This window comes from Platichthys flesus, chromosome 5 (assembly GCF_949316205.1).
Source record: "Platichthys flesus chromosome 5, fPlaFle2.1, whole genome shotgun sequence".
Lineage (NCBI taxonomy): Eukaryota > Metazoa > Chordata > Actinopteri > Pleuronectiformes > Pleuronectidae > Platichthys > Platichthys flesus.
Genome location: NC_084949.1, coordinates 25,006,333 through 25,019,296, shown reverse-complemented (window position 1 = coordinate 25,019,296; position 12,964 = coordinate 25,006,333). Strand labels below are relative to the sequence as shown.

Here is a 12,964-nt window from a genome sequence, read left to right as displayed (position 1 = left end):
AGGAAAGAGAGTAGAATTATATCAGGGGGAAGAAGTGGTCCCACACACACACACACACACACACTCACACCAAACAACAGAGTTTTTGGTGATTCCATCCGACGCCGGTGTCATTGTGTTGAAAACAACTTTCCCTCGTGAAAACTCCCTTTTACACACACACCAACACACTTGACTTAAATTGGCATTTCCACAGATTTTGACAAAGGCAATTACCCAGAGTTCAAAGCGTTGTGTCCATGGCATCCGCGGACAGCACCCAGGTTATGCCACATAGGCCACGCCCCTTCACTATGCATTATTTTAGGCCCATACAGAGGTCATGAAGTCTTTATTTAGCCGTTGAGACCAAACCAGGCTGTAAACATGTCTAATTCTGACAGTTTGTGAATATTATCAACTTAAATGTTGTAAAAACTTAAATGTACAGTAAAGGTGGTAAAACATTAATGCCAGTAGGATTATAATTCAATATTCATACATAATCTAATGCAGTTTGTGTTAATGCCTGTAGAATTTACCTGGTGTTATTCTGCCCTCTTGTGGACAAAAGAAGCAACTACAGCAAGGCCGAGGTTGATTGCAGAAGCAGGAACAAAACTCCAGCGCAACCTTTATGTATTGAAACATTCATTTTCCAACTATGACGTCAAAGATTTAATGAACAATGTCCTTTTTATTGCACCTTCAAATTCTTGAGTGGCGTGGGCGGCAACATTTCAAAATAAACAAGCAGCTGTGTGATGAAGAATGGCCTGATGGGATTAAATGGTTTCGAGTTACAAACCATAGACTGTAAATAAACGTGGTCGACACGTCTCCATTCAGAAATTAAGCCAAAGTCTCTCAGATTTAAATAATCAGATGAGTAATATCAGCCTGAATATGTTTTGGTGAACAGAAGCCTGCAGATGACTCTAGCTGGGACTTGATGAGCTGCACGACACAATGGGACCACAGCACGAAGCCTTACCTAGCCCAAGTTCCAATTAGATAACAATACAACATGTTTTTCTAAGGGTATGTCTGGGCGGTTTCCATTTGGAGACACACTTTCACAGTGAAAGAAAAGGGGCGCGCACACACACAGTGAATCAGAGGGTCATACACAAAACAACCAAAACAACACTTTTTTGCCCTTTACGCATAGCTGTTCGTCTTTACGCAGTGATTTGCTCGCGGTGGTTTTAACTCTCCCCCTGAAGCATCATATTGGCATGTTTTACATATGGGCTCTGATTTGAATATGCCGTGAATATGCGTGTGAAACACAGTCAACCGACACACAGCTGATCTGTGGCGCGACGACAGCCAGTGAGTTCGCCCTGTGCACGGCACCCATATATTGACATTTATGGGAAACACGTAAAAATGCCTAGAACGAGACCGGGATTAGTACTCGAAGTTAGAGGAAGAATTTTAGGTTTTCAAAATAAACTGTTGACATGGAGCATATGCAACATGCGTAATTGAAAATACAATTTATTGGATTATATTCACAATAAGTATTTATTGTATTGCCTGTGTTACTTTTGTGAACAGTATATTAACTGTATCAATTTAGAGATTTGACAAAATAAAAGTCAGACATTTTAAGCTTCAACAAGCTAATTTCTGGATATTTAAAAGTACTATAAAAACACTTTGCTCAATAATTCCAGAGAGAGACTGGTATGCCTGTGTTCATGACCTCTCATAGAGAAGATCAAACATTTTTACTGTATAGATTAAGACACTTTTCAAAGTAAAGTCCAACATTTCCACTGTGGAATAGATTATTTCTGGATATGTCAAAGTACTTTGCCGTGTCGGCTGATTTGACCGCAGAGATGCGAGTGTCTGCTACCTTGACCGCAGTTTGCGATGGCGCTACACGCAACCTCCGTGACGAGTCTATCCCACCGCTGTTTACAGACCAGGATAAACACAGAGGGATCCCCAGGGGACAAGAGGTACCTGCACAACAATGGCACAACAATCTAGTTTCAAACATTTGCAGATGAAGACCGTGATCAGGGTCTGAAAAGGTTTGTTTAAGACAAATCCATCTATCTTGGACGTTCGACTTCCTGAACCCTTCAAGGACACTGTAGTAAAAGTGGAACCCAATCTGTTTTAATAAGGCCCATCGATGGATAGCCCACTGGGGATTGAAGAACTCAAATCAGAAAACCATTGAAACCACCTGAGCAATGAGCTTTATTTACACCAATTTAAAACAACCAAACGTCCCAAACGTCCCTTGAGCAGCTTTAATTCCCAGGTCAGGTCCACCTCGTAGAATAACCAGCTAGAGGTGAGACAAGAGGGGAAGAGCAGCACATACAGACTAATATAAACTTAGTGAGTCACTCACCTTCTTTTCCAACATTTTTTAAAGGACTCCTTAGTAGTTTGTTTTATCGCTATCATTTCAAAAACATACATTAGTGTGCAAAACTAAACGAAAAATAATAACCTGTGTCAGTTGCCAATGGCTTCTTTCACTTAAAAGGTTACCTGAGAGTTAATAATTGTAATATTCAACATTTCTTCCCAAAAATTTACCAATAGCTACATTTGTGCAGCATCATTGCATAAAACGTAATAAAATGTATAGTGCATACAACTACAGGATAAACAATACAGAAACCCTGATTACATTTCCACTTCCACCCATTTCCATCAGAAACCAAACCGTAACCAATACACAGATCCTTCATAAGGTTTTTGGGAGTTTTAAATTCAACAAATTAAATAAATGCTCATATTTATTTCGTGCAGTTGTTCGGAAACTACTGTGTTGACTCACAATTGGCTCCTTCACATTCTAAACTAGGGTAAAATAATTCTCCAAATAAATACAATTCCCAGAACTCTGTCACCTGGCCCATTCAAGTCAAATGATTTCTCTCTATTTGTAGTAGTCAGTGTCCTAACAAGGTGGCTCAGGCCTTTTCAAGTCTGTCCAGTAATTTATCAACTGTTCTGCAGAACCAAGGATGTAGGTGATGATCTGTGAAAATTCGCAGCGGTCGTATTTCGCGATATAGGCCTTGAACTGGGAGGGATTTGGTGGAGACGTGGGTTCAAGTCCTAGCTTTTTCATGCACATGCCAATGTAGGCGTCCTCTATGTTAAAGGGCTTTATTGATATTGAGATGTCCACAAATTTCCTTGGAAGATCATTGGAGAAGACGTATCCCATGCCCAGGGTGTAGGTCGGGTACGAGGGGTCTGGGAACATCTCCTCAGAGACATACCACTTGGAGTCCAATGAACGGACAACTGGCCTGTTCCACATAAGCATCCCTGTCAGGTAGTTCTCCGTGGGTATACCGGGCCTACTCAGCATAATCACCAGATTGTCAATGTTCAAGAACATGTCTGAGTCAATTTTCATGCCGTACGCTGCTGTTGGGCAGAAGGTAGCCAGCCAGTCCATGATCACCATGGTTTTGATTGTCAGATTGAGGTAGGTGTCAATGAAGTTGCTCTGGATCAGGTCGTGGTGCTGAAGGTTCTCCTGTTGGAGCTTCTCTTGCTGCTGCACATCAGCTTCTTTAGAGAGTCCAAGCATGAAGAGAGTTACCACCACTTCCCCCTGAACAAGGCTGAGGTGGCCCCATGTCTGCCGGACAGCATTCCGGGCTTGTGCGTTACCTGGTGCTACTGGAACCAGCAGGATCAGGAAAGGGGTTTTGGTTTTGCACACCTCTGGGTTATTCATAACAAAGTGGTAGTTGCGTGCGTAGGCTTGGTGGTACAAAGTTCCTATAGGTGCTGCAGTAGGAAGTGTTGTAGGAAGTTCAGTGTGGGATTTGGTGTTTTTTTCGATTGGTTGAATTTTGTCAGAAAATGGAACTTCAGGTGGAGTGGTCCAATTAAGGTGCCTGTTGTAATGCCCTAGTTGAGAGGTCATCCATATCTGAGAGCTACTGTACAGAGTGTAGCACGAGATGAGGAACACCAGGCCAAGCAGGATCTTGAACCAGAGGTGAAACAAAGGCTTCTTCCGAGGAGTCAGGATCTCCACAACCTGACTGTAAAGAGGAGAGAGACACAGATAAGACTCTAACATTACACAGACCAACCATATAAACAGCTGCACAGGGAACGTGCTGGGAAACATAGCTGAAATCAAAATCACACTACATGTCATTTAGCTGACGCTTTTGTCCAAAGCGACTTACATTTTTAGAACACTCAACATTTATGAGGGGCCACTTAGGGGTTCAGTATCTTGCCAAGGACACTTCGGCATGCAGATGGGGAAGAGTGTGGATTGAACCAGCAACCTTCATGTTGGAGAACATCCACTCTACCCCCTAGGCCACACCGCTGATCATTAACATACTGATTATGTTCAAGTGTTCATTTTTGTTTTTAGTTATTTGACTTAAACATAGTGAAACATTATGATTGACAGCTGTTATGTAATAATGTATGAACTCAGGCCATACATAGTTTAATAATAAAATATTATAATTATATCATTATGAAATATGTTATACTAGAAATATAAGAATAAATCCTTGCAATACTTGAATTTTTTTCAACTGATATGGGAAAAAATGACAGACAATTCCTATTAATGTTATAGTTATGGATCAGCAAATGGTATTCTATTAACTTGCAAACATGCCACAACTTGAGTGAATCTGTATTGGAACTGATCTTGAATTCTATGTTATCATAGATAAATTACATGAAAGGTGAATCAACAAGGTTTTTTCATTTCATTTATGTTTTTATTTGATAGGAACAATTCTCATTAATCAATAGTAATATAACAATTAATGAGCCGGAGTAAACGTGAATCTAAGTGAACATTAGTGCCAAAAATACTGCGCTCATGATGGTAAAAAAATTATTTTGACCTTTTACCACCAAATTCTAATCAGTTCAGCCAACTAAGAGAGAGAGAGAGCGAGAGAGAGAGAGAGACAGATAGAGAGAGAGATAGGGAGGGTGGGAGGAGGAGAGAGAGAGAGAGGGAGGTGGGGAAACATTGAGAGAGAGAGAGAGAGAGGATGGTAGGATGAGAGAGACCGAGAGAGGGAGGTGGGGAGACACTGAGAGAGATATCAATATCATTAACAACATGCCAAAGATTAATTTCTTATTCTGTTTGGAAAGGAAATGCATTATTATTATTATTATTATTATTATTATTATTATTATTATTATTATTATTATTATTATTATTATTATTATTATTCCTGACTAGAAAATGCATTTCCTGCAGAAGAGAGAGGGATGTTGTTTTAAAAAATATAAATTTGAATGAGCGAATAACTGCAGAAACAGATACATAGATAGAAAGTTTTTGCATTTGTGTGATCGGGACTAAACGTTTTACTTTGAGGGAGGAGAAAAGTTCTTACCTTTCTAGTCCATTAGCACCTGAGAAACTTCCTCCATTCCCCATGACTCCCGCGAGCCTTCCTTCCTTCCTTCCTTCCTTCCTTCCTTCCTTCCTATTCCCTTAATTGTTCTTTATTTCGTGAACTTTCACAAAATAAAGAACAGGTGATCCTGTCGTGTGGCTACGTGAGCGTCCAGCTCCCTGTAGGGACTCTCATTTAGAGAGAGGGGTAGGATGAGGGAGGGCTGGTAGCAGAGATGGGGGGGGGGGAAGTGTGTCACATAAACATCTGCAACCTCTGACTGTAGAAACAGGTAGGACGAGGGTTTCCAGTGCTTACCTGGTATCTCACATCGGTTGATGTCTGAGAATCGTTGAGGATCCTTTCCACCACAACACGAGAGGATTGAATCCACAAGGATTTTTTTTTAAGTTGTTTACTCCAAACATGTCTATAAGCAAAGAGCTCATTTTTTCAACTTCTCCTCATGTGGATAAAATCATGTTTCAGACAGAGGCTCCGTCAGGATCATGATATGAAGTAGTTCAGCTTAGAACAGTCAGCTGTTAGAGAAAAAACATTAGATTACACAAATATTGTGGTTTCAAAGCCTTACATTTATTTTTCTTGCATACAAAAACATTTTTATGTTCAACTTATGCCAATTCTGTCCGGATGACAAAGAACACGGGCCCCTATCGATGCAGGAACTCTACACGGCCCTGCAGAGCATGGGCGGGGGGAGAGGCCCCAGGCATCGACGGCATTCCAGTCGAGTTTTTTAAAGAGTTCTGGAACGAGATGGGGGAAGATCTTTTAACTGTTTTTAAGGAGAGTTAAAGAGACCTGGTGCCTGGTTGGTCTATCCTGGACAATGTGTCCTTGATTCGTGATATTGTGGACTTCTCTAGTTCATTAGGCATAAAAAACTTGACCAGGAAAAGGCTTTTGACTGGGTTGAGCACCTGTACCTCTGGAAGACTCTGGAGAGGTTTGGGCTCAGCCCATATCTCAAAGATATGATCAAGATTTTGTATCAGGACATTGAGAGTGTACTGAAGGTCAATGGAGGCCTGAGTGCACCTTTTAAAGTATACAGGGGGGTGAGGCAGGTCTGTTCGCTCTCAGGGATGTTATACGCACTCTCTATTGAGCCCATGCTAAAGATAAGAGCTAATATTGAAGGGTTGATTTTAAATGATTTTAAGATAAGCCACATTTTATCAGCATATGCAGACGACATCATCGTCTTTGTAAAAAATCAGGAGGACGTCCAAGAACTTCGAAAAATTGTCAATGATTTTAAAACTATGTCAGCTGCTAGAGTGAACTGGGGGAAACGCGAAGCGCTGGCATTTGGAAGATGGGAAGGGGGTCTACCCAGTCTGCCAGGGGGGTTGGTGTGGAGGAGAGACGGTCTCAAATACCTGGGGATTTATGTCGGCAATGAGTCCATGGTTCAGAAGAACTGGGAGGGTGTGCCTGAGAAAATTTTACACGGAGCCTGTTAAACTGTTAACTGTGGTTAACAGTTTTATATCCATCATCAACCCAACAGTCAAATGCAATTGCCCGTATTGTGGAGAAGCAGAGACAGTGTTCCATGCTTTTTATGAATGTAAAAGACTCGGTTACCTTTTGAATACACTGCAGAAGGTTTTTAAACAGTTTGGGGAGACATGGGGTGAGAGTGCCTGCATTTTAGGAGTTGGATACAGGGAATCAAATGAGTGCAAATGGAAACTTTTAAATTGGATTGTAGGAGAAAGTAAAATGTCCATTTACAGCAGCAGGAAGAACAGAGTAGAGGACAGGACAAGAAGCTCTTCCTGTTTTTATCTCGCTGCTGAAAACAAGAGTCTGGGATGATTGTAGGTGTTTTAAAGAAATTAAGAACATGGATGGCTTCATCAAACAGTGCTGTTTTAATTATGTAGTAGGTTCTGTGGTTGAGGATGTTTATTATTACTTTCTAGGTAGGTTTTAGTATTGTTCTGAAATGAACTGCACATATCCATGGAAACATTGACAGTAGTTTTGTATAAATTTAGAAAATAAAGGTTTCAAAAATCAAATCTCTTAAAGCAGCCAGTCTGTCTCTCTTCCCAAAAAGAAACATGTTGATGAGAGAGGGCTGGAAGCAGAGATGGGGGCGGGGGGGAAGTGTGTCACATAAACATCTGCAACCTCTGACTGTAGAAACAGGTAGGCGAGGGTTTCCAGTGCTGACCTGGAATCTCACATGGACACCAAAAACTGGAAGTTCAGGTTTGTGCACTGCTTTAAATCTAAACCACCTCAGCTCTCCCACCATGTTACCCGGAGGTCTCCACTCATGCTCTGTGAAGTCTCCAGTTACACCCCCTCTAGAGAAAGTCAGGAGATGTCTATAAGCAAACAACTAATTTCATGTGGATAAAATCATGTTTCAGACAGACACTCGGTTCAGGATCATGATATGAAGTAGTTCAGCTTAGAACATTCAGCTGTTTGAGAAAAACATTAGATTACACAAATATTGTGGTTTCAAAGCCTTACATTTATTTTTCTTGCATACAAAATCTGAATAAATCCTCCACTCTTGTCCCCACCCCGCCCCAGACTCAATATGGGATGAAGTCGCCCCACCACCGCCCACAAGAAACAACTTTCAGTTCAAAAAAATAAGATCTGAAGTTCAGCATTTAGCGTCTGGTCCTCTGCTCGTCTCCCAGTAACCTTTCATCTGTGGGATGCTTGTCGTGGTCACGGCGATGACCTTTGAGAGGCTGCAGGTGCTCAGAGGATGCACGGGGTCCACGATGAACATGGTGCTTTCCGGGGGGTCGGTGGGGGAAATGCCCAGGAGCTTCAGACACATCCCCAGGTAGGCGTCTTCAATGAAGATCGGTTTAATCTGAGTGGAGACTTGCAGAATCTTGCCGGGAAGGTCCAGGGACATGACGTAGCCCATGCCCAGAGGATAGGGGGGGTACTCCGGCTCAGCGATAATGTCTGTTGGGAGGTAGAACTTATTTAATGGGTCTCTCAAAACCGGGCTGTGCCACCACACCAAACCTGTCATGTAGTTTTGTCTGGCCGTGCCGGGATCCAGCAACAGTTTGACCAAGTTGGGGACGTGGACCAACATGTCCGAGTCAATCTTCAGGACGTAAGCGGCGTTGGTGCAGTGAGCCGCCAGCCACTCCAGCATGACCATGGTCTTGATGGTCAGATTGCGGTAGCTGTCCTGGAAGTCGCTCTGGATCAGGTCGTGGTGCCGATCATTCTCCTGAATGAGTTTCTCTTGCTGCAGCCCAGCATCAGCTCCTCCAGGCCGGCCCACTAAGAAGAGCGCCTCCACCACCTCACCCTGAACCACCGTCTCACTTCCCCATGTGTTTCGGATGGCATCCCGAGCCGCCACATCACTGGGAGCGACTGGGACCATCATGACCAGGAAAGGAGACCTGGTCCTACACGTCGGCGTGTCGTCCATGACAAATTTGTAGTTTTGTGGATAGGCCACGTGATACGGCCCAGGCTCCTCCCATCGTGGTTCTCCTGACGGTGTTGATGATGGTGATGGTGTTGATGATGGTGTTATTGTTGGAGTCTTTCTTAAGTTCATACTGATCAAGACGATGGTCGCCAATCCCAGGAAGCAGATAAACTTCAGTTTCATCTGCATCCTCCCGTTCTTCAATGAAACTGCAAAGAGAGGAGACTCGTGTTATCCAACGACAGCAGCACTTTCTCATCATCTGATCAATCCAGGTTAAACAACAGCTCACAGTTCAGTCATCTGCCACCGTCAGTGAAAAAATAAAAACACACACACACACACACACACACACACACACACACACACCTCAACTTGTCACTCAAGATTCTGAAAGACAACATTTTTGAGGTCAGTTCAACGACATGAAACAGGCTGTTCCAGTAAGTTAAGGAGGTAAACTCGACTCAGCAGGTAGATCCTCTTGGATCGGTTTACCTTTTCACTAATTTCCAAAGAATTAGTCAAGCATTGTGATTAAAAAAATAATATTACAGTAACTGGGTTAGGGTTAGGGTTAGGGTTAGGGTTAGTCCAAGCAAACTGCATAACTAAAACTCAATCATATTCTCAAGTCACCTGACAGAGATAACGAGCACATCCGTAAATCAAATTAACCAACAATTATAGCAGAAAACGCTCGGAGACACGACACAAGTTTGAAGTCATGCAATTTCACTTTTTTTAAACGCATCGTTAGTGGAACACTCGAGAGTTTTATGATTTGCGGTGGTCACAGATGGGCAGTGAACGCACCATTGTTACCTTTTCTAACCTTCAACAGACCTCTGCGCTGCGATGTGTTCTTGTTCTGCAGTAAAACCCAGGGGAGAAAAACATCAAGCTTCTCATCAGCCCACAAATATACTCCCTGCCTTCCCATTCACAGGAATCCCGACTTTCGAGTCTAGAGTTTCTAGACACTGATTTGGTGAATTGGGATTATCTGATCTTCGAGAAAGTAATTGTAAATCAGTGATCACAAGTAGTTACAGCAGATTAATCAACACATTTAATCTCATCCTTTATTTTACACCTCAAATTTGTGTTAGTCATGTTGTTAATTTGATAATGATTAAGGCTTAATAGTCTACAGCTCAACCATCAACTTTATCATCAACTATAAATAAATCTAAAATGCAACCAAATATAAATAACAATTCTATAAATGTTAACATAAGAGCCAATTTTTTCTGAATCATTTATTCTGTAAAATAAAAGTGTTAACTGTAAAAATATATTCCGATGCGTCTATTTTACATCACCCAACAAATGAATCAGTCAGGCTCTGCTTAAATAAAACGTATTAATTATTACACATCATACAAGAAGTTTATCTGACTCATCCTCCTGAAAGAAAGTCCACGTACTCAGCTTGAACCACTTCACTCCAGCCTGCGAGCGGTATCGTGTAATCCGAACTTCCTGATCCGATGAACACACGGGGTCACGTGTTGTGTGGAGACCTGCGAACCCAGAACCTATAGACGACCTTCAATGCAACAAGATCTCCTGTCCATGGATGTGACGCCAAGCTGAAAAACATGACAAGAAATGAAAGGAAGTGTTCACACACAAACACACTCACACACTCCCCCATCTCTGATTCCACCCTCCCTTGTCCTCTCATCCTCTCATCCTCCCCCTCTCTCTAAGTGAGTCGCTATAGGAAGCAGGACGCACACGACTGGATCACGTGGATTTAATGGCTCAAACAAAGTTCACAAAAAAAAGAAGAATTAAGGGAATAGGGAAGGAAGGAAGGAAGGAAGGAAGGAAGGAAGGCTCGCGGGAGTCATGGGGAATGGAAGAAGTGTCTCAGGTGCTAATGGCCTGAAAACGTAAGAACTTCTCTATTCCTTCAAAGTAAAACGTTTAGTCTCGATCATGACGATTAATGTTGAATGATCATTAGGTGCTGAGTCAGCATCCACACGTTGTTTAACTGTTTCTTTATTATATCGATTTCAATCATTTAAGCTCGTTCAGGACATTAATGCCCCTATTTTTAATTTTTCTAAACCATTTATACTTCTTATTTAAAAAAAAAAAAAAAAACATGTATCAGCCTCTGCAGTTTTTCTCTCATTCAAATTTATATTTTTTAAAACGGCATCTCTCTTTTTTTGCAGGAAATGCATTTTCTAGTTAGGAATAATAATAATAATAATGCATTACCTTTCAAATAAATAAGAAATAAATCTTCAGTATGTTATTAATGACATTGATATAAAAACGTAACTTAATTATTTTGGGTCATTGTGAAACTGTCTGAGCTTTTCACTCCGGCTTCATCTTCTTCGTCTCTCAGGCTATCCCATTTTACATGTTACTGCTTCACTCTGACAGTGCTGTGACTAAAACACACACACACAAACACACACACACACACACACAAACACACAACATTGTTGAGCCCAGTTAGATGACATGACACAGGCTGTTCCAGGAAGTTAAAGGGGTAAAGCAGGTAGATCCTGTTGGATCGGTTTCACCATGGCGGAGGGAGTGAGAGTAAACACTGAACCTTCAGTTCAGTGTTTAGTCTGTACTCGTCCGTATTCATTGGATCTAATTAATGATCGTTATTTAATTCTATCCAAAGCAAAAAACAAAGTGTTAAGTAGCATCACATATTATTGTTGAATATATTCCGATGCGTCTATTTTACATCATCCAACCAATGAATCAGTCAGGCTCTGCTTAAATTAAACGCAGTAATTATTACACATCATACAAGAAGTTTATCTGACTCATCCTCCTGAAAGAAAGTCCACGTACTCAGCTTGAACCACGTCACTCCGGCTTGCGAGCAGTATCGTGTAATCCGAACTTCCTGATCCGATGAACACACAAAGTCACGTGTTGTTTGGAGACCTGCGAACCCAGAACCGTGAACGACCTTCAATGCAACGAGATCTCCTGTCCATGGATGTGACGCCAAGCTGAAAAACAAGTAGTACTAATATATCAACATGACAAGACATGAGAGAAAGTGTTCACACACAGTGTTCACACACACACTCACACACAAACACACACACACACACACACACACCCCTTTAGTATAAATTCTTTGGATGTGTTAGACTCCGCCCCCCGACTGCTGGGAACATGGGTGTGGAACACGACACTCAACTCTCCATTACTGGAAACACGTCCTGTAGATTCATGCTGCACAACATTGTGTACAGAGCAAATGGTCTGTGTGCTCTCTTACATCGAACACTTTGAGCCACATCCTAGTAGTTGTCCTGTGGTGTTTACATAAGAAAAACATTACTAGGATACAGCAATCATTCTGTCATTAGTTGCTCTGTGCTGATTTAAAGAAGGGATCACTTCACTGTCATTGCAGCAACCAATAACGTAAGGTACGACTGCAACAATGGATCTATGAGACCGAAGGAGTTCCCTTTAAATCAGTGGTCACCAACCTTTTCGAGCCCAAGATCATTTTTTAATTCCAAACATAAGACGAGATCTACCACCCTCATATCCTCCAGGAATCCCACTCATACTCTTATTTTTTTGGCAATGTCTGTTAAAGGCTGAATGAGAATATACACAAGGAGGCAGTTGTGCAACTTTTTCTATTCAATTTACAGTGTTCAAATTAATTTCAATTCATATTATGCAGCTTTTATGTTTTGCGCAGGAGCTGCTACTGCCGGACAATTTTTTTACATATTGGCTCTGATTTGATTAGGGCCTTGGCTTATCGGTCTGAGACACATATACTTTTTCAGGAACCCGTTTCCAAGTAAAAGCACTCCAGTGTTTCACCTTCTGAATCCACTCATTTGTTCCAACGGGGCTTTGATTGTTATCGACCGACCGAAAGATGAGCATCTTCATACCGTAGAGTCCTGTCATTAACTTTAGTGCATAAACCAACTTGTTCTTGAAGGAGATGCAGGAGATACAGCTGCAACTCCACCGCCAGTAACCGACACACATCGCGTTTGAAACACAGACAACTGACACACAGCTGATCTGTGGTGCGACGTCCTCACCCAAAACCACAGGAACGTCTTGTGGGAAGTGAAATGTCACGTACAAACAAAAAAAACAT

At 41.8% G+C, this 12,964-nt stretch overlaps 2 protein-coding genes across 2 annotated transcripts; both read right to left on the bottom strand.

Moving 5' to 3' along the window:
• Positions 1 to 2,690: 2,690 nt before the first annotated feature.
• On the bottom strand, positions 2,691 to 5,410 carry LOC133953477 (beta-1,3-galactosyltransferase 2-like). The gene is made up of 2 exons (XM_062387400.1): positions 5,367 to 5,410; positions 2,691 to 4,022 (listed from the first exon to the last, which is right to left on the bottom strand). The coding sequence occupies exons 1-2, from the start codon at positions 5,408 to 5,410 to the stop codon at positions 2,915 to 2,917; spliced, it is 1,152 nt and encodes a 383-aa protein (XP_062243384.1). The 3' UTR covers positions 2,691 to 2,914.
• Positions 5,411 to 7,235: 1,825 nt separating this feature from the next.
• On the bottom strand, positions 7,236 to 10,375 carry LOC133954525 (beta-1,3-galactosyltransferase 2-like). Its single transcript, XM_062388986.1, has 3 exons — positions 10,260 to 10,375; positions 9,665 to 9,700; positions 7,236 to 9,038 (listed from the first exon to the last, which is right to left on the bottom strand). The coding sequence occupies exon 3, from the start codon at positions 9,016 to 9,018 to the stop codon at positions 8,026 to 8,028; it is 993 nt and encodes a 330-aa protein (XP_062244970.1). The 5' UTR covers positions 9,019 to 9,038; positions 9,665 to 9,700; positions 10,260 to 10,375; the 3' UTR covers positions 7,236 to 8,025.
• Between the last annotated feature and the right edge of the window lie 2,589 nt (positions 10,376 to 12,964).

What these genes read in the sequence shown, in the direction of transcription:
- LOC133954525 (XM_062388986.1), bottom strand. Translation starts at nt 9,018, where the DNA reads ATGCAGATGAAACTGAAGTTTATCTGCTTCCTGGGATTGGCGACCATC.
- LOC133953477 (XM_062387400.1), bottom strand. Translation starts at nt 5,410, where the DNA reads ATGGGGAATGGAGGAAGTTTCTCAGGTGCTAATGGACTAGAAAG. An exon ending in GGTGCTAATGGACTAGAAAG is followed by an intron (nt 4,023 to 5,366) that starts GTAAGAACTTTT and finishes TCCTCTTTACAG; the next exon opens with TCAGGTTGTGGAGATCCTGA.